The sequence below is a fragment of the Pterocles gutturalis genome, unplaced genomic scaffold (assembly GCF_000699245.1).
Source record: "Pterocles gutturalis isolate BGI_N339 unplaced genomic scaffold, ASM69924v1 scaffold20786, whole genome shotgun sequence".
In the NCBI taxonomy this organism is placed as follows: domain Eukaryota; kingdom Metazoa; phylum Chordata; class Aves; order Pterocliformes; family Pteroclidae; genus Pterocles; species Pterocles gutturalis.
In genome coordinates, this window is record NW_010098325.1 from 702 (window position 1) to 23,093 (window position 22,392).

Genomic DNA, 22,392 nt, shown 5'->3' on the forward strand with positions numbered 1-22,392 from the left:
TACAAACAGTATTATTTCATAGACTTAACAGTCTTACAGTCTTCAGATAGTTATTTAATTCTGTTGGAAATACTCAGAAATGGCTCAGCAACCTCTTCTTTTCTGGTATTTATGTCTTCTCTGGCTTCATTACAATTACATGCCTGAAAAACTTTATTTGTACTCTTCTGCTAATAAGGAAATTTGTTCATCAGATCTTAGATTGAAATAGGGAGACTTGCCACAGTCATTTTTTTACTTGACACAACCTTGATCTTTATGTGTGAAACTTTCCTTTTCCTTTGTAACTGTGGAAGAAATGAAGTAATATTGTGGGCTTCCCTCTACTGCACCTGTCACCCATTAAAATATTGTGTAAAACTTGTCCCCAGTTCTGACTGGTAATTAGTTATGACTTCCCATTTAATTCAGAAAATTCTTACCAATGTAGCCTCTACTCAGAAGGAGTCCTGTTCAAGTAAGCACTTTGCACGTGAGCTAAAGGTTTATTCTATACTTTTAATAGAGGCCATCCCTTGGTGGAAGTATCTAGATCTGATGTGGTTCTAGGGAACGAGACGTTGAGATCTTTATGTAGGTGAATGGAGAGCCTGCCTTCTCCTATTAAATCATAACTTCCATGGGTAAAATACGGAAGGAAAGGACTCCAAGAAAGTTGCTTACCTTCCTGTAAAAGGAGCCCTCTGAGGTACATTGGCAGTAAATACATGCTGCAACTTGGCTTTTTTTCTTAATACTGAGGCATTCTGTAGGATCTGGACTGTTTGTGGCAAAGGAGCTGACTGACAGGTGAGCTGGCTCTGGGAGGAGAGTGTGAGGGTGTTCAAAAACCTTCCCAGTGGACAGTGTTGGCCAAAAGACTCTGATCTGGAGTAAAGATATGCATGGTCACTAAGAATGGGATTTGGCTCCAGGGTGTAGTTCTCTATGCGTGGGTATCTGCATATGAGCTAAAGTCCTTAATTCATGTTATTATGGATGGGGGCTCAATTCAGTTGCCTACACATAGATGTCTAGTGCTGTTTTGGATGGTCTGGCTACTCTGGCGGTGCAGGTTTCTTGAAGATCTGAAGTCCTATCTGCCAGCTCCATATGAATGCTTTGGGTGCTGGAGAGCATCTCAAATGTTACTGTACTGTGTATATGCAACTGATTTGAGCCCTGAGATCTTTCAGTGGAGTCAGTGGAGTCCAGGGAGCCATTCAGTTGATAAGGTCCAGGCGTCTACTTTAATGTGAGTGTACTCCAGCAGAGTTGAACTCTGTTACTAGCTCAGACATCTAGCTCACGTGTAGTCATAAACATTTAGGCGCCTACATTTAGGATGGAATTTATATCTAGATTGGAGACACCCAAGTGCGGATTACAAGTGGATGAGTTTTAAGGACTCTGCTTTGCATAAGGTAAGTGGGTTTTTTGATATCCCTCCTTTTGCCAGCTGTTCCCTAATCACGTTATCCTGCTTCTGTTACAAGACCTTCAATTGCCATGTTTAAATGTTTTTTGTAGGCTCTCATGTAGTTATGGAATGTAATGTATCAAGTGGCATAAATGGCTTGATCCCATTCTGGCAAGTTAATGATGAGGATGTTGATAGCTTTGATAGCACCTACAGGGAACAGTTTTATGAGTAAGTATCCTTATACATTGAATTGTAAGTGCATTTCTAGGTGAAGTAATCTGCAGTAATTTGCAGAGAATTAACCATAAAGTTGACTACTCGCCAAGTGTCAGTAGTCATTGAAAGACTGATTAGAAGTCTGCATCAAGTACATCATGTTCTTATTGCTTGGGTTTAAAAAAAATAATCATTTTATTATAAATACTGATGTACCTGATAAAAAATGTAATGAAGCAATCATATGTAGGTTTTTATAAAGCTGTTGTGAAACATGTAATTTTGTAAGGCTTATTTATGTATTTGTTCTGACACAATCCTTTTTGCTAATAGATTAAAGCCTGCCCTCTATCACTGATATGGGAAAGATAGGTTGTTCCAAGGCAAAAAATCACTCCACTTATTTTTGTTTGTGAAGTTGGTCCTTTTCTAAATACAGATACAGCTGCTAATCCTCAAGAAAACAAAGCAGAAGCTCTTGTTGCAGGACAGTTAGGGTTTTTAAAAATTATTTTCAGTAAAATTAAACACAAATTAGGCTGATAAAACTAGGAATTTCTTTTAAGAGAGCAGAACCTTTGTTATTCAGTGACTGGTCTGCTGTAGGAGAGTGTGGATATACTGTTTGCTTTCCCATTGTATCAATCACTGCTGTCAAATATAACCCTTAAAATGTAGTGCAAAGAAAGAAAAAAAAATCTCAGCTGATCAGTTCACAGTTGTGCAGAAGCATTGCCATCTCCACGAAGTGCCATCATCAGTGCAAAATACATCTAGAGAGTTAAGTTGCAGACTGCTTTTAAATGATCTTTTTCATTCTTCTGTATCTGGCCTCCAGAAGGAATCTTAGTTTACTTTGTCCCCAAATTCCTTTAGGGGGTAATATTACTTCTGTAAAAGATCTGTATACTTGGTTGTTTGCCTGTAAATGTTAGGGCTCCAGCATATGGTCTCTAAGGCACAACTAAGTCAATTTAGGGCATGAAGTTTCTCAGCTTCACCAGTTAAGACACAGGTGCAGCTCTGTGTAGCTATGTTTAAAGTTATAACTGCAGCTTCTTCTGAAACCAACTTGATGCTGCCATTCATCACATGTGGCTGAAAAGCATTTAATATATTTAACATAAAGCAATTATCTTTTAAGATTTTTGGCTTGCTTGGAAGCGATCTCCATTTCTAATCACTACCCCTGCCTGATAATTTTCTCATGCTAGCGATAAAGATGTGCAAAATACATGCTGTGCAAGTTCTAATTAGGGTTGATAGTTCAAAGTAAGTTATCTAGTATCAGATAAATTAATCTAATTGCAATAATAATGTTTTATTTCAAAAAATAGTAGGAATTTTTCAGCAATTAAATTTGTGGAGCATTTGCTAGTAGCAAAGCACACTGTAGGCATGGACAACATGATGGACTTGAGGGCTTACACCTAGGCGGTAACTCTTTGTTCTGAGAAAAGTTGAAAGTGACTTGAGCAAATCTGAACATGTTGCAAAGTGATGAGGTTTGTATTGGCATCCCATGACAGAAGTTGCTGACAATTACATATGTCATAGAAACTGGTTCTTCAGGATGTTCTCGGAAATAGGTTTTCCTCCTTGAGTACATAAGGTTACATCAGTTTGGTATATAGGTTAGGATGCCAGTTTCCAGGTACCTTCCTACTGCGGCCCCTCCCACCTTATACTTCTGAATCTACCTTAGAGCAGGATGGTATTTTGCAGGATAGCATATTATATCTCCAAGCCTCTTGTGGCAATAGATACCAGACATAAAGGCAGTATCACCATGTTGTCGTTTGACACCAGGATCACCCAGCTTTTGTTCATCATTTCCTAAGTTAGTTGGTGACACTGACTGTGGACACTGTGGGCTCGGGGAGTCTGTTAGTGTGCTTAGAAAGGTTTCTGCTTCATCATCAGTATAAAGAATCCTGGAATATGATTTTTTTTTTTTATTGACACTTATTTGAATAATCTTTCATTCACAGAATCATTTAGGTTGGAAGGGACCTCTTGAGATCGTCTAGTCCAACCCCCCCTGCTCAAGCAGGGTCAGATAGAACAGGTTGCTCAGGTCTGTGTCCAGTTGGGTTTTGAATATCTCCACAAGTGGAGACTTCACAGCTTCTCTGGGCAACCTGTTCCAGTGTTTGAACACCTTGACAGTAAAAAAGTGTTCAGATGGAATTTCAGATGGGAAAGTGTTTCAATTTGTGTGTATTGCCTCTGGTCCTGTCAGTACGCACTACCAAAAGGAGCCTGGCTCCTTCTTCTCCACTCCCTCCCGTCAAGTGTTTACACACGTTGGTAAGATCCTCCCCCTGCCCTCAAGCTTTCTCTTGTCCAGGCTGGACAGTCCCTGTGCTCTTACATGGCAGATGCTCCACTCCCTTAATCATTTTCATGGCCTTGCACTGGCCTTGCTCCAGTAAATCCATACATCTCTTGTACTGGGGAGCCCAGAACTTGTCCTACTACTCCAGATATGGCCTCACCAGTACTGAGTAGAGGGGAAGGATCATCTTCCTCAACCTTCTGGCAGCACTCTGAATCGAGTCCGGGATGCCTAGGGACTGGTTATTCCTCCTCTGGTGCAGGATTTGCATTTTGCTTTGAACTTCATGAGGTTCCTGTCAGCCCATTTCTCCAGCCTATCAAGGTTCCTCTGGATGGCAGTGCAACCTTCTGGTGTATCAGCCATCCTTTGAGTTTTGTATCATCTGCAAAACTGCTAATGGTGTGCTCTGTCCCACACAGAAAACAAAACAAAACAAACCCCAAATAACCCAGCAACCCAATGTGTATGGAAAATGCCAAGTCACCTCTGGTCATGAAGCTGTTTGTTACAGGGGTGATATTTACTGTGTTTCACTGGTTTTCTAGGTTTATAGACATAAAAAAATGAATGTTCTTGTATTTGCAGATAGATTAAGCTATCTCATATTAAGCACTGATAGTACAGTTTCTCTACAGATGTTTCCTTTTTACCCTTTTTTAATGACAGAGAGGGAATGCCTCATGGACTTGCTGTATCTGGAACAAAATTTAACATTTCAAAAGTGAAAGTAAAGGATTATATTCATAAATTTTTCTGTTGCTTCATATATGGTTCTCAGCAATTTACAGCCTACATCAAATTGGAACGCCCAGGTAAGAGATGTCATCTTGATAAATTGGTGATCAATGATGCTTACTTCTCAGTTAACTTGACAACACCCTTCTTAGAGCTAAAACTGTGTTGAGGTATTTTGTCATATTCTTAGCAAAATTAAAGAAAATAGCACTTTTAATTTGCTTTGTCTTCTCTCACTCAGTGTTTTAGGAAACATTATTGAAAGACTCCAATTTATTTGAAGCAAGTATGAAACCAGAGTGGAATACTGTGCTTCATTGTACACACTTGTACTTAAAGAAGCATGTGGATCAGAGGAGATCATGTGTATAGAAGAGCAGTGAAAGTGGCCAGTTCTCTAAAAGAGCTGGGGGGAAAGACATAATTAAGCATGGAATGGACTGTCAGGAGGACATGAATGTATATGTGGACCTGGTTGTCCTATCCTTCAGTAATGAATAATGGACTCAGATTGCCAGGAGAAAGAAAAAAAATTCTGTATAGTAGGAGAAACTCGGTAGTGAAGGAATTAAATAGATTGTTTGGAAAGATTATGGACTTTCCACTGCTGATGCATGTGTTGTGTTATTACCTGGTAGATAGGCTCCTGCGTGTTGATTGGGAGCATCTTGCCACTTGCTGGACACCCCAGTCTTCTGCTTAGAGACAAGGATAAGTTTGACATATTGCTGGCTAGCCTGAACTTTTCTTTTTAGTAGATGAACTTAAAGGTAAAGTGAGCTTTAAAAGCTCAAATGCAAGGCTGAAAAAAGGAATTATTTTTATTTAAAAACATATACACAGAAAAGCAAATAATTATAAGTGTCTATTTTTTTTTAATTTAGTTGCAGAAGAGTCTGTCAACTGTGAGCCAATCCTTTGACAAATGCTGTTCTCAAACTTACCTTTAACTGACCATACTGTGAACAAATAATTGACTGAAAGTGGATCTGAGCTGTAGTTTGTTACATAACTATAAGTACTTCATAAATATTGTCAGGGTAGGATTTAACCTCAGAAATCCTTTAATATGCATGAACTAAAAAGTGCAGTTTGTGGAGGGTGTTTGTTTTAAGGACAACAAATTAGTAGGCTCAATGACAGATCTTCGAAAAGGCTAGAGGCAAAGGAAAGCTGCTTGATCTGGGGAGAATAGCAGGGTCAGGAAATCACCTCCCCATCTCTGACTTTCTTGCTTTCTGACTGATAAAATTTGTATAAGAATTCTCACTCTACTGCTGCACTGGGATATAGATCAATATTTTGGTTTTTCAGCTGAAGAGTAGATTAATTTGTCACGTTCTTAAGGTGTCCTTTCTCTGAAAGATGAAAGTAGGCTTGTCAACAGTATTTGCAGAAAGCATACATGAAAAATTTTCAGTCCTGTTCATACATTCCTTTTTTTTAATATTTTAATGACTAAACCAATTTAGAGCAGTTTTAAGCTGAAAGAGGATAGATTTAGATTAGGTATTAGGAAGAAATTTTTTCCTGTCAGGGTGGTGAGACACTGGCACAGGTTGCCCAGAGAAGCTGTGGATGCCCCATCCCTGGAGGTGTTCAAGGCCAGGCTGGATGAGGCTTTGAGCAACCTGGTCTAGTGGAGGGTGTCCCTGCCCATGGCAGGGGGGTTGGAACTTGATGATCTTTAAGGTCCCTTTCAATCCAAACCATTCTACGATTCTATGATGTCTTTTGTCTTTCTCTGGTTTTAGTGTATAACTTTGTTTTGTTTGTTTGTTCTCTCTCTTCCACTCTACTGCAGCTCAGAACATTCAGGGTTACTTAATTGGAGGAGGACTTTCTTTGATGTTTTTGGTGTTTTTTACTCTCTTTATCTACAAGATCTTCAAAATTGATATTGTGCTTTGGTATCGGGACTCCTGCCATCCTTTCCTGGGTAAAAAAGGTATGTTTTTTGCAACAGTGCTGTGTGTTGTAAGGAGCCTTTACCTTCCCTTGCAAAGCAATGAGTTAACCTCATGGGGCATGATTGGTCTTCCCTGTGATTTTTGAAAGGGTGACACATTTTTAGAATGTTTAGAATTAGTTCAAATACCAAAGCATCTACAGGGGAAAAATCAGCAACTTTCCAGGAATCCAGTACTCTCATTCCTTTCCCTGAAGACCCACATGAGTGGTTTGAATGCTGTTCTGACAGCAGTTGTTCAGTTTTCTTCTAATTACTGTTCTTACAGAAAGCAGTAATGCAGTGGAATTGATGGGCGTTTTTTATTTTCCACAGATGAACCAGGACAAATTTAACTTTCTTTTGTATTCTGTTTGAAGGCACTTATGATTATTTTACTTTCTGTAAATTCCTGGCATTCAGAAAAATGTTGATAGGAGTGCTGTCTATGAGAGTGTGCTGAAGTATGGGTCATTTCCAAACGTCTGAGCGGAGGTACATGCTTAGAGAGACAGAAAATACCTTCTAGAGGTACTGAGGTTCTGTTAGATTTCTTTGAAGTCTTTTAAATTTGGTCTTTCTGAAAAGTTTGTTCCAAAATATCTAATACAATTCAGACCCTGAAATTTGCCGAATACTTTGGTTTTGTTTTCATGTCTAAGTGGTTGCTATGTTTTGAAACAAAAACATAGGTTACAAAAATGATCTATGAGTTCTGTGGCAGCTGGAATTTTAAACATTCAGTTGTACTACTGGAACTGCTATTTTCCAGATAATTAAGTGATAACATTTTTTTATTTACAGTTCAAAAAAGAATATTCAAACCTACTTAATTTTGCAGGTCTCTTGCCTATTCAGATCCAGCATACTGATTCTACAAATATTTCAGGCTTAGTATTTCATGCTTAGATAATAGCAGGATTAGGACCTCAAACAATTATTCAAGTGGGGAAAAAAAAGTGTTTAGAGATTTTGTTTGTTTGTTTGCTTGCTTGCTTTTGTGTCTTTAGAATCCATTTTTAAATTATTCCTGTTGCTCACTCTTTAGTTTCAGATGGGAAGATCTATGATGCTTATGTTCTGTATCCAAAGAACAGAGAGAGCTGCTTGTATTCATCAGATATTTTTGCCCTGAAGATACTGCCAGAGGTCTTAGAAAGACAATGTGGATATAACCTCTTCATATTTGGGAGGGATGATTTGCCAGGAGAAGGTAAGCTATCTGAAGCCAAATTACACTCACATTTTCTCATTGGCAACTGCAAATACAACTCAGAAACATGCAATCCAACAGATGTGATTCTAAACATCTCCCACCATTGAATGAGCTATAATTTTCATATTCTCTCTGATGGAGAATGAGAAATACAGCACTGGGTACTCCCATGAAGTCTGTTTATCTCAGCCTTTCCCTTGTCATTGTTTAGCTCTTCCATGTTTTTTCAGTGTCTGGATAGACTAGACATCTGCAGATGGAAGGATGCTTAGGGGAAAAGGAGTTGAAATTGTGGTTGTGAATGATGACTCATGGCAGGAAACTTAGAACAGTAGGTCTCGTGAGTGGTGTGAAAAGAGCCCATGGCTTTGAGGTGCCATTTAACAGGATGACCTGTCTACTGCTTCATTTTTATTTGCTCTGAGAATTGCTGTCAAACCAGTGGGATGCAATAAAGGGTATAATGGATGCTTAGACAGTGCAGGTGGAAGAAAAAGAATACAAAGCAACACTATCAGGAATGATCAGCTGTATCAAAGACTATTTGTCCCTAGTGAAAATTCTTACACAGCATCGCCTTCCTTGCGAGGCTTTAAAATCCTTTCCTCTGTGTACATATGCACATCAAAATTGAATTTCTAGCATCTGACACTGAAAATTGCCAAGTCTTTCCCAGTGACAGCTTATGTGAGGTGAAATGCTGAAAGTCTTCTGAATCCTTCCTGGTTTTCTGTTTTATCAAACAGTGAATGAAGCCACTGCAACATGTTAGTAACAAAAAATAGAAACATACAGCCTTAATTTTGCACAACCTTTTTCTCTGCAGCTGTGATCAGCATTGCTGATGAAAAAATGCATCAAAGTAGAAGAGTGATAGTTGTTTTAGTACCAGAACCCTCCTGCTACAGTGTTACTGAAGATGTGTCTGAAAAGCAGCTAGCCATGTATAATGCTCTTATCCAAGATGGCATTAAAGTAATTCTCATTGAACTTGAAAAAATACAAGATTATGCAGACATGCCAGAAGCCATCAAATATATTAAGCAAAAGCATGGGGCTATCCGATGGAAAGGAGACTTCTCAGAAAGGTCTCACTCAGCAAATACCAGATTCTGGAAGAAAGTTCGCTACCACATGCCATCCAGAAAAAATGCATCAGGATTGCATTTGTTACCGAAAGACTTTAATTCTCCCTAAATAACAACAGAAAAATGACACTTATTGACTAATTCAGTTCATATAATTGGTGATTAATTGATTGAAGGTCACATGTATCTGTTTTGTGAAGACAATCTCATCCGAATTTTCTGGATTGAAGGTACCACAGCTTCGTCTACAGATGTGAATCATCCTTTCTTCTGTCCAGATCAAAAGAATACCTTGTAATGTCGTCAGTAGCACAGTGATGACATTGAAACCATGTAGGAAGTACATGAGGCCTTTTCTAAGAATTGCACTGTGATTTGGTGGAACTCTTTGGTATTAAAGATGGAAGGGGAAAAAAATATCAAAAAACCAGAAAACTTGTTCTTTCCAATTAGAGGTTGAACATGAAGGGAACTATATTAGTTAGAATTGTGATATTATTCAATGGGCATGGCTGATTCCAGTAAATGTTTTTGCTTCATTTTTTAAATGAAATAACACAGAACTGTTTGTTACAAGTTTGTTATTTGCTGCCTTGTTCAGTTTGCTGAAAGATAAATCCCTCTGTGTTACTGCATCAGTGTCTTATCACCCAGTAGAAAAGGTAAGAGACAAATCCAGACCCCCAAAAGTGCTATTGAACCTGACAAAGCATAAATACTCTACCTTGATCTTTTTTACATTTTAAAGAACTGCACCATTTTTAGCCACTTGTCCCACGCAGACATCATAAAAATACCATCGTAATGCTGTATTGAGTAAAAAAAATAATCTCCAGAGGATTTTTTTTCCAGTTAAAAGGCTTAATATATTTGTTCTTATTACCCAAGTGGAACAATTAGCTAACGACACAGAGTCTCTCATGGGGAGTACAGGATGGTTGGCTTCATCTCCATCAACATTAAGGACCAGATCAACGGGCTACCCACTTCTCATGGGTTGCTGTTGCTGAGGGAGAGCAGCTCTTCCCTCCTGTTCCCAGCCAGGGTGCTGGCTCTAGTGTTTGTCAGCTCTGAAAGCTGAACCTGACTGAACAGGCTAATGTGATAGAAATTGTTCTTTTCCTTGGGATAGTTTTCTCCCAGATTAGCAAATTTATCTGGTTCCCAGAGTGTTCAGAGTGGAATGAGAGAAGAAAAGGAGTAGCAGGGCCATGCTTTTTGGCTATGGGTGTGTTTACAAAATAGAGGTAAAATAGGATTGTTGCCCACTACTCCTTAAAGTGAGAGAGAGATGCCCTACATAACCGCCTACACTTGCTTGCTTTTCTCCTTTCCCTCTCTCCTGATGTACGGAATCTGAAGTGACTGTACCTAATGTGGCTGGGGCTGGAGTCACAGCTTTCATACAGCTGTTTGGGAAAGGACGTTGTTAAAGTTGTTAAAATTTTTAAAGTTACCGTGCATGTTGAATCCTTTCTCTTTGCTTTTTTTTTTTTTTTTTTTTAACAAGATTATTTATGACACAATTTTGTTAACTCTGCAGTTATGTTTGACTTGTGTGTAGGCAGTGATGTAGTTTGTAACTATGAATTGTTTTTTCAGGAGAGGGAATTGATTTGATTGATTCTAAGAGATGTTCAAATCTGTTTAGTGTCATGTTTATAGCTATGAATTTTATAAGAGCAGGACATATGAGAGCCAAATTGCCTGTGCTTTTCAGTTTGCCTGTGCTTTTCAGTTTGTGCTTGAAAGTTACATTTTTAAGTTAGGAGATCTAGTTGTATATGGAAGCCTCAGGATTTGACAGTTACTGCCTTTAACTTTGCTTGCAACTCTGAATTCCTGTTTGCATCCTATCAGCTTCTCTCTTGCAGCACCTTTTGCTCTCCTCCCATTCAGACTCCAGCCTATCTTTTTCTGTGCAGCTGCCCAATCTTGGAACAAGCAACTTACTACTGTGTCAAACTCCATCACTTTCCCAGCTGTCCTTTCCTTTCAGGCTGTTACTAATACAGTATTAGGCAGAAATTTTCCCTTTGAGTTGGTCCTTTGATATCTCCAGTTGTTTATCTGAAAAAACTCATGTTCTGCATCCTTCAGAATTCATCTACTCATTTTGACACTGCAGTGTTGGCTTTTTCTTCTTTCATGGCTCATGCAGTTATCTTCTTATGCCTCCATCCTCAACCAACAAAACCAATAGTGTGAGGTGCCATCCCATGGAAGAACTGCCGAGTGAACGTGGGATGGTGCGACCCTCATGTTCTGCCTGATGAGTGACAGATCTAGTGGAAATAGGTTCCTCTGCTACCTGAAGTGTTTTGGTTACCTCAGGGTATGATGGAAATTTGAAACTCTGCTTCTGAGAGACAGTGCCGTTGTGAGTTGAGTGTGTGTTTGGCCAGAGTGGAATAAGAATCCCTGCATTTCAGATTAGGAGGGAAAAAAGTGCATTTGAAACATCAGAGTATTTCAAACTGTCATGGTACTGGAATGTTTTGTTGATGAATGTCATGTATGTATAGACCAATGCACATGCTTATATTCTGTTCTCATTCTGTGTTTTAGTGAAGAATAAAAGTGTCAAGGGAGGGACAGTTTGGGTCATGAAGTGCCACATTCATGTAGCTGTTGCACTCAGTCAGCTTTTAAATATGATGTGGGTTTGTTGAGAGCCCGTTGTAGGGTAAAAGAGCCTTGAGATCCATCTGAAGTTACTGACATCCATCTGAGCAAGGCTACCTGTTACAGTTCACATCGACAGAAGAATTGAGTAGGACAGAAGCTGTACAGTTTTGTCACAGAACTCTTCCTTAAGAAGATCCCTGTATCAAATGTGAATACCAGACATTGGAAGCATGGTATTTGTACTCTGAGGACTAGGGTACAGTACTGACTTTGTGCTTCCACCTTGACAGCTCGCAGTCTGCAGACCAGCCAACAGAGTTCCAGTACCTCGGGCCTCCTGAATTATTTTTTTGCTGACTGGAATAGATTGTATGAAAAACTGCTACTTCTTATCCCTACCTTTGGTAGAAAGTTATTTTACTGAGCCAAAATACTGTTTTTAAAAAAATATTTGTTCCTTTTGATATATTTATACAACTGATTCTGAAGTTTTCATGTGTGTTATGTAAAAGACACTTTGAAGAAAGGTCAATTTTTAATGCAATAAAACACTACATATTTTTTTTCTTACAGAGTTGCTTTTTTCCCCTCATTCCTCCACTAGAGCATGCTGAGAATGAACAAGCAGCAGTCTTGACTTGAAGTGTCTTAAACAAGACTGCTATAGTAGATCTTCATTCAGGTTACTGAATGTGTGTGGGGGAAAGGTTCTCATTAACCACTGTGTTAATCTGGTGTTGGCACAACGTTAGCACTAACCACCTTGTCCTGCCTGCGCAAACTGGAGCTGTGACCTTGGCTCTGCTCTGTCCTGTGCTCTCCTTGCAGTAAGGTGAAGCTAGAGCAGCCCCAAGGCTGCTGCCTTGCTCTCTGGGACCAGCACACTCCCCAGCAGTGCCCCACTGGGCAGCCTTCTGCTGCAGCTCCTCAAGAGCTGGGGGAAATGCAGGAGACCTCAAATGGAGATGTGATGGGCTTCTCAGCAGTAGTGGAAAGGCAAGCCCTGACTTTCTAATCTGCTCCAAGAAAGCCAGAGCCTTGGCCAGTTGGTCTCACATGAGACTTCATGTTGATTTTAGGGGGGTTAATGTGCTTAGCATAGGGTTTACAGAATAATTTTCAATCCTAATAGATAAAAGTAGGATTTTAACATTTGATCTGTAGTTCTGGCATTCTGAAAACTTCTTGAATGCTGTTACTGAATACCATTTCTGACCCTTTTTCTAGTTCAAGTAATGCCAGCTCTGTTTACATGCTAGTTTAATCCTGGGCTTGTTTTTTCGTGCAAGATAGATAAGCAGATAAGAAAGCCAATAGAGGAGTTCTTCTGAAAGGAGTTTTTGTATACCTGTGTAACTCTCACAGTAGTTGTTTTTCAGAATCCAAGAAATTTTGTTAACTTTGGTATAACCAGCAGCAATAAGTCTCATTCTATATTTAGACTGTATTGACATTTTCATGTGAAATTTCCCAAATTAAGTATTTTCAAGACCTGTATTGATAATGCTTTTGATTTTTTTCAGGCATCTGAAAATCTGTACTATACACCTGTCTAAAAGCCAGGCAAGGGTTCAGGCTGTAAATTAATGTATGTTTGAAGGTCTTATGCATTTCTTGCTTCCCCTTAGGAAGGGCATCACTTCCAGCAGCACATATTCTTTGTAAACAGGAGGTGGTGGACAGTTTGCTTCTGCTAAGGTGCTCTTCATTCCCAGTTTCTTCGAAGATACAGCACCTTTGAACTAAGTCTGCGTACTTAGAGGTTAAAAGATTGCAGTGACAAGAGTCAAGCTGGAGAAAATCACTGTTCCCTGATAATTGGAATCAGCATAGTTTATTGTGAGAGCTGAAGACAGCCTCATCAGCAGGTTTCCTTCCTGTACTAGAGGAACAGTAGCAGTGGGGTCAGTTCTGTGACAAAGACCTCCCATGTGAGCTTTTCAAGCCTTCTACATTAGTTTAGTCCTGTCCTCCTGAAAGCCATTACAAGCAAAGCTTTCCATTCAGTAAGGAGAATAAAGATTTCAATGTGAGGCAAGTGAAGCTTCTCGGATGTCTTCACTGGTAATGAACTTAAAGGGAAGCAAGTTCACCAAATCCTAAACCCCTGGATGAAGCAAGAGAAAGAAAGAGGAGTGAAAAAAAAGAACTGTTGACTTCAGGAGGATACTAAAGCAGACATCCAGAGAATCAAACTAATTTCTGCATGTAGAATGAACTCAGGAATAGGATTTTTAAAAGAGGTTATGATGTTTATGATGTAAAATTTAACAGTTTTGTTTATTATATTTTGGGTTGTGTGCATTCATCGTTTGAATGTTTGTCTTGCAAGAGTATTAAAGATACTCTTCAGCACCTACTTACTTTTTTCTCTAGTTTTCTGGTTGCTCTTTTTAAAATTCTTGTTTGCTTTTGTTCCCATGAAATGGATACTTGCACTTTCTAAAAATATACAGAGTTATGATTTGAACAAGGCATTGCATAATTCATGTTTAGTGTTTGCGGAGAATGGGAAGGCTCTTCTTACTAATTGTCTATTAATGTCAGGGCCCCAAGGGCACTAATAAGCCTTACAGGCCCTGATAAACTATGCCTTGGACCCAGGAGACCCATTTTAGCCCACCCTGCTTCCTTGCTGGGAACACTGGGACAGACCCTGGCTGGGAGGGAGCTGCCAGCCCATGTGGCATCCTGACAGGTAGGTAGTGAAGTGTCTCATTACTAAATGAACTGAGCTTGCCTTGGTACAGAAGTAGAAGCCAAATGCCTGTGAGGAGGGGGAGACAATCCAGAACACATCCATGTGAGAGCTGCTTTGGTTTGTTCTTGCAGTTGCAGGTTTTGTTCCTAAATGCAAGAAAACAAAACACACACACACAAAACCAACAAAAGGAATTCTATGCAAAACTCAAATGGCTTTTTTGGAGATAATTCAGCTGTTTTCCCATTTCTAAACACTGGTGTGAAATGCACACAAAGTGGATCTTATTGTTCTGATTTTAACAAGGTGAATTTTGCCACAGCTGGTACCCCTCAGGGATGATCATCTCTAACTACCTTCAGAATTAAGCTAGCTCTATGGTGAGAGATGTTCAAGCAAAGTGATGGTTCCAGCAAAGCTTGTCAGCAGTGTAACTAAAATATTTATAATTATTTTTAATTAATATTTTAAATTATTTAAATGCATTGCGATTAAATTGAAACTAAAGCCATTTCCTTTGGAGCTTCTGCTTAAATAGTGAATGCATCCTGCTGTAAAAGGAAAAGATGTTGTTTATGTAAGGGGGGACTTTGTATATCAAGCTTTTTAGATATGCTCAGTTATTTTCTCTGCCCCTCTTCTCTTTCTAAATTACATTTTAAAAGGACACCTTAATTTTACGTACATACATCTACACAAATGTTGATGATAAGCAATACTTCCTTTGGCTAGAATGGCTGTATGTGTAGCCAAAAGGAGTGAAGGCTGCTCAGTGCACCTGGGGTTCATCACTGAGCCCCAGTACCCTTTGCCACATGCCTTGTCTTGATGGACAGCTCTGGCTTTGCAGAGTTTGTAGCAGGCTTGTCAGCACATCTTCAGCAAACCCAGCAGTTTTCTATGATATGCAAAATGGAAAATAAGGAAAAAAGTTTTCAGAGATGTCTTAATGAGAAAGGAATTATATTGTTACCAGCAAAATGACTTTCTGCATCCTTGAGAAGGAATATTAGAGATTTAGAATTATTTGTATATCTGTCCATCTTTTAATAATTCATTTAATGTAATCTGCTTAAAGACAAAAAGTTTCTTAGATTGACAGAGTATCTTGTACTGACTGATATGACTGTAAAAGGAATGGAGTGAATTATGCAAAATCACATATAATTACTTGCGAAAACAGTATAACATTTATGTAAAATTTATTAGTCGGTCTACTTTTCAGTCTTTTGTGTAACAAAGTGGTGCGATTCTATGGAGCTTCTATAATTTCTGTATCTAATTCCAAAAGTTTGACATGATGATTCTCTGTATTTGTGAAGAATGTTGAACTGAAACGCCCAAGAAATTGGTTTTTTTTAATAATTTCTAAAATATTAATTTATAATAGAATTATTAACAATGTGTTAATTGTTTTGTGTGTTTAGAAGCATATTCATTTTCAAATTCAGAGTGCAGGAGCCCAGCCATTATCCAGTAACTCTTTACTTGGTGCTCTTGTCAGGAGCTGCTCTTTCCTAGTCAAATGATGTTGGTTATGAGTGGAGAGTGAAAATCTGGGGTGAAAATCACCAGGCTAGATGTTATATCAACACTTGGAAGGTGAGTGTGCTGACGAACAGGCAACTCACAGTTTGTGGTAGTTTCTCAGGCTGTGGAGTGTGAACGTGGAAGGTTTGGACACCTTTCTAGCATGATATAGCACCTTCATTGCTTTGGGAATGGAAGACATGCAAGTCCAGTCAGGTAAGTCTTCTGGGGACATGCAGAAGGGCAAATAAAACCTTTGAGAGCTCTCCATGGCAATAGCTGCATTTGTTCTTCAGTGCTACTGAATCTAGGTGCACACCACAGTTTCATCCTGACCCCACACTGAGATGTAATGTGGATTCAAACCAGCTCTTTGGCTTTTCCTGGCAGAAAACCCAGTCTGCTGCTAGAAGGGAGTCATGAACATGCTCTGCCTGGGTCTCCAACACAGCCCCAGCATGCATCCCAGTGATGAACAATCACCTCTTAGGGAGGCTGAAATATTATGAGAAATTGCAGTGCAAGCACTTGATTAACACTGAGTTTAAGTGGCCAGCCCTCATTTCCCACTGACCCCAAAGGAGCAAGCAGCAAAGACACATTCTGTCAGCTACTGGCGCTTCATTTTTCAGTCCCTCTTTTCAGACCCAACTATTGCCTTATTGACCTGGGAGCCGTGGATGTTTTTCCTTCCCTGAGCAATCTCCGTTTTGCCAAGGCTACCAGGCATAAACATAAATACTGTTACAGTTCTAGTGTTGTGGTTTTTTTCCAACAAACCACTGCTATGACTACAAACTTTGAGCAATTACTAACATAAACCAGCTGTTTGCAAAAGTCTTCCTTAATGTTAGGGAAAAGCACTCATGTTTTTGGTTGGTTTATTTACATGCATTGAAAACAGGCAACAGGGAGTTACAGAAGCCTGGAAGCTGTATCAGGACCATGCTGGTCCTAAAAACAGATGATTATTCAAACAGTAAAGGATGATGGTAAAAGTGCTTGCTTGTTTCTGGCTTAAAACGGAAATAATGGAAAGGAAGGAGCTGTGGTGAGATAATGAACTGATGAGCGTATGAGCTACTAACCAGCCAAAAGGCTATTTTTTAGGGTTTTTGTAATGATCTGAATATTTTGAGTATTTATGTACTACACAGGAGAGGAATTTTACAGAAAAATCTTTATTTTCATTGAAAATAATATTTTCCAGGTATTTCTAGTGAAATAACAATGTTTTATCCTCCTTTCCCTAGTCCATAATATTGTCTGACATCTGTTGTTTTTTTTTTTTCTTGGTCAATGCTACATTTTAACATAGCAGCCCAAACAAGTAGAAAAATAATTTAAAAATTGTTATAGCAGGTAGAAAGAACAAGAAGTCGGGTGCAGACCTGCTTTTTGCAGTTCATCGGTGAAATGGAATGTCACTGTATCAGCTAGTGATATTTCTAGGCTAGTGCTATCCCACTTGTTTTGGTGGATATTTTTAGGCTAGTGGTTTTATTTCAGACAACATTTTGTATTTTGCAGCTATATTTTGTTTATTCTTAGAAACCCTCCCCTGAGCCCTTCAGGAAGAAAATGACCTCCTTTTTAAAAAAAAAAAAAATTGAAATTAAACTTGGCAATTAATTAACATATCTCTTCTATCTGCAGGTTATAACAAGTTAAATTTATCTGTCAGTGATGCCCTTGATGCATTTATTGTGATTGTTCTGACTTGTTAATAATAGAAAACCTTTTTCTTGGATTCTTGGATTTCCCTTTGTGATCACAGATAAAAAAAGGTTTCTTTGATTATGTATCTTGGGATATACATACAATGACGGGGGTTTGTGTAGGCCTCCTTCACAGCAGAAGTAATTTGTAAGTTTTGCCTCAGTGGAATATTGGGAAACTCACAGTGAGGAGCATAAGGGGGTAATGCTAGAGAAGAGACACGTCTGATGAGAAACATGCAAAAAGGATTCCTGTAGAGGTAAATTAGTACAGGCTGGCATCTTGTGGAAAGGAAATTAATAGAAGATGTGCTGAAACATCTTACCTGTTACTTTCACTTAAAATCATCATGGCCAGTTTGGTGACAAATCCAAATGACTTTGTTGGGTTGTACAGTCTGCTGGTTAGGGCACTTGTCTAAGATGTGGAACATGTAGTCGCATCCATCCCCTCATTACACACAGAGAAGGAACACCTGTGATTTTTTTAGATTTTTAAAAAGTAATTAAAAATATGAAAACATGTGAACACACATTGTTGTAGCTATCTCCAAGATTTCTTTCCCTTTACAAATCTTTAAAGGCCAGATTTAATACTCAAATGGGCTTATTTGTGCATTAACTTAAAGAACTGGGGAGTGTTTACATGCATAGATACTTAACAGAATCAAAAGCAGTGATTTTAAAGCAGCCCAAATGTATCAGATGAACTAAGAACTTACTCATGTGAGTAATTCAGGTTGTGTGTTACATATTATTCTGGTCAAACTTCAACAGGATGTACACTTACTTACTAGGTGGCTCCTGTTTCTGCACAGAAACCCTGGGTTAGTCATACAGGACTAAAGGATTGCAAAAGTTCAGTTTATAGAGTATTGGGTCTTCTCAGTGTTCTTTTAACACTTAACTACATAAATGCCATTGGCTCTGTCTGAGGTGCCAGAAGAGGCTTTGTGCATCTCATGTTAAATAAGAGAACAATTGGCAGGACTGGAGTCTCAAAAAGCAAATGTAATCTGAAAAGAGAGTTAGAAAAGCCTTGTATTTCTAAAAAAGCTGTTCCTTTGTTCTGTCAAATTCCTCCTCAGCTTCTTTCTGTTTCCTATCACTTGAATGGCTCAGACTATGTACAATTAAATAAGTTTTAAGGCCACTCTCTAATTTTATTTTTTTTTTTTAGAATATAGTATAATACACTGCAATGTATCAAGCTTCAAAGGTAACTTACTTGCTGTAACCCGGGAAGTTAATAATACATTGGTCAATTTTTTGTAGAAAGGAGAGTCAGAGAGGCATGTGCTTATCAGCTGTTTCTGATTAAAATATTTTGCTTTTCACTTTGGTCTTTATTTCACAATGTTTGAAGTGGAGAAACACCATCTCACTGTCTTATAACAGACTCCAGCAGAAAACTAGCATCATACTTCAGAAGGTATGGCTTTATAAGAGGGCATTTTGTCAAAAACAGGATGTGACCCCTATGCATTATCTTTCTGCTTTGCCTTTACTCTTCTCACTCCGCTTCCCCCACACACTCTGTTAGGCTTTAGTGTCTGACAGTCCTCTTCATTGAAGGATTTGGTCTGACAATTGCAGGTGCAACTTCTGTGTGCCATGTGGTAGGCAAAACAGCATCGGTGTCACCTGGCACTACTGCTGGCACTACTTCCCCAAATGCTGGTAGTACCAGCTTGCAAATTATTTTTAAATGGACTTTAAAAAAAAATATTGTAGATCTGGATTATTTTCTTTGTCCTCAGCTTAGTGAACATCTGTTGTCCAGTCAGTTTGTATTTTTAATGTTTCTCTTCTTTTAAAAAAAAGGAAAATCTGTACATATTTCATTGTCTTTGAAAGAGATTAAATTAGTAAGAGCTGGACCTGTGGTGAAATCCCAAGAGTTGTCAATGCTGTACAGGCCAGCTTCTCAGTGTCTTTCCTCATTGGACTATGACAACATGACATTTTTGTCTATTTTGAATGTGGTCTGTTTGGGACAGTGGCTGTATGCAGCTATGGAGTACCTAGCCACAAAAAGCTCTGCTCATGTTTAATTACTCCTGGGTATACTAATGCAATGGAAATATTAATCTTGGATCTCTGTTCTCAGTACATTTGAAGAGTCTTGGGTGATTTTCAAGTACTTAAGATGATAAAACGTCTTGCCCACTGTCCTCTCAAAACAGAGCCATTTTCCTAGCATCAACTTCATTGCTTTCCTTTTTATATACAAGATTCTTTTCTTGATGGATGCTTCTTCTCTGCAGTAAAGAATATCACAGAAGTGCAGACAACCATTGCAGCCAAAACCAAAAAATAAGATTGTGGCTACAAACCACGTAGTTTTGCCCTAAATATACTTCCGGATGTCTTAGAAACACGGTGTGACTATACTCTCTTTTCACGTTAAAGAGATGATTTACCAGGAGCAGGTAAAACACAAGATTACTGAATTCTATCATTTCCTTTACAAAAGTAGCAATTATGTTTGCTTGTCATTGTCACTTGTCCTAAAAAAAAATCAGGGCAAGCATGGCCCTGATTTCTGCAGGTTATGTCAGTTGGTGCAGTGGACATGGTGTCCACACAATGCGTGTTTCAAGAGACTCTATTTCAGACTAACTGCTGGCAGGTATTGTTGACAGCATGTCCAAGTATTTGGAGCTTGCTTTCAAGTTTTGCCTCTTCTGAAAGGAACCTGTTCCACAGGTTCCAGGATAGTGTGGTGGGGTTGAGAGGGAGATCAGTTTAAAAGTGCTCTCATGATCCAAACAAAAATGCTAATGCAGCCACATGCATACGCCTGAAGGAGATGAATATACATGAAAAGGGAAAGTTGTCAATATTACAAACTGTGGAAGACAAGTGCTCTTGAAAACTGGAACAAAACTACTGGAAGATCTGAAAAAAACAAAAGGTTTGTGGTAATCAAAGGCAACAGTCTAAATTCATCCCAGGCAACTTCCATCCCATCCCTACCTAAGTCAACGCTTTCACTCTGATTTCTTTCTATGTATAACTCAAAAGGATTGAATTATTTATTGCAGGTAACATTCTCCCTTCATTAGTTATACAACATTTATCAAATAAATAAAGAAGATGCATGCCACCATCCAATGGAAAAAGGACTTCACAGAGATACCTTATTTAGCAAATACATTTTGGAAAAATGCTGTATACCAAATGCTACCCCCAAGTTCAGTCTCTTCATTTGCACAGAAGCAGCCCTCTTTGAACACCTCCTCAGTAACAGAAAGATAAGCCACGTCATGATCGTTGCTCTGCTGCAATCCATTTTCAAAGATGGCAACAATCAGTTGTATTAGGGCCCTCCCTGTGCTAATTACAACAGGTCATTCTATCTTAGAGCTTTATGAGACAAAATACTTCTGAATGTTTGTGTAGATTTAAAAAAAAAGTAAATTCCACTGCACAGATCTGATCAGGAGGATGTTTGGATAACTCTTCGCTTAGCGTCACCTTCATTGCTGGAGCTGGTGGTTCTTGGTCTGCTTTGTAGTGTTCCTGGTGACCACATCAAATGTTCACTTTCCTCAGACAACCAACTTCTCTGCTCTTCTATGAAATTTTTGTTTTGTGACTACCATGTTCTTTATATTTTGCTGTCTCGTGAAATCCAGCCATCTCAGTTGATACGCCTTCAACTTCACTATAATGTGTTTTTTCTAAATTCTGATTCACATCAATCACTGAACAGTTGAATGACTGAATAGTTCTAATTTTACCTATTCATTTTGGTGGTGCAAAATAACAATACAGAAACTAGAAATCTTGCATAAAAATTATTTGACCTAATGCAGTGAGTTCATAAGAAACATTTCCAAAATGAAATATGGATATAATTCCTGACCTAAGAGAGACAAGCTGACTGCATAAATCGTGCTGTCTTTGCTGAGCCAGGAATGAGTTCATACTGTGTGTTCCTCCCAAAAGCATAATGTCTGGAGCTGTTACAACATACCTCCAGCCAGCACTACATATCTTATATTGATGGAGGATAATATATGCAGGCATAGCAGGGCATAATCTCTCGTCTTCGTTGATCTGTGGCTACCACGTGATGGGCAGGATGGTTGAAGGTGTTTCTGTTTGGTAAATACAATAGTACCAGAAAGTGGAATGAAAGAAGTACTAGAAGTAGAATGCAAAACCAGGGTGGAAGGAGCAGGATGGTGAGCAGGACTGCTCACCACAGTTTTTGCAGAATACTTGTAATTTGCTTAGCAAATGTGTTTATGATGTATTTTTAACAATAATGGGAATATCTACTTTGATAATTCTAAAGGGTTCATGATTTCTGCATACTTTGGGAAGAACCCATGAAAGACCTTTCCTCTACCTTACTTTCTTTTTTAGTAGCTAGTCAGCAAGTGGGTGCCAACACAGCCTTAAGAATGCCCATGTCTGAGTCTGTGTTCACCACGCTCTATTTGAAGAGCTTCTACTTTGAAGAACTCTGACTACAGCCGTGGCGTGCGAGCGAAACAGAGAAGTGAGGAAACCCAAGAACACAGTGAACACACTGCTCCCAGAACAGTCACAAGCCAAGTAACCTCTAAAAAATGTCAGGGCCGCTTAGCTGCTGTCAAATTTGCGGGCAAAAACTTAGCAGCGAAATGGGACTAAACCTGTGCGTGCCACCTTCAGAGCCAAGTACCTCAGTGACATGTGTCAGTCAGGGAAACTTAGACCATGCTGTCAAAGTAGCCTATTGAAGAAGTTGGTAAAACCATCCACGTCCCCGAGATGCTCCTGCCAACAGCCTCCATAGTCCTGAGGGGATCTTTCTCTCCCAGTGACACAGTCCCTTCAGCGAGGGAAGTTTGCGGCTGCCCGTACTACCAAAAA

The 22,392-nt window shown here is 39.0% G+C and overlaps 1 protein-coding gene across 1 annotated transcript; it reads left to right on the plus strand.

Moving 5' to 3' along the window:
* Nucleotides 1-1,509: 1,509 nt before the first annotated feature.
* Nucleotides 1,510-9,055, plus strand: LOC104458055 (interleukin-1 receptor type 1-like; the record flags this gene model as incomplete). The annotated part of the gene is made up of 5 exons (XM_010072605.1): nt 1,510-1,630; nt 4,626-4,771; nt 6,499-6,642; nt 7,691-7,855; nt 8,685-9,055. Coding segments are annotated over 5 exons (947 nt in total), but the record flags the coding sequence as incomplete, so codon positions are not given.
* Between the last annotated feature and the right edge of the window lie 13,337 nt (nt 9,056-22,392).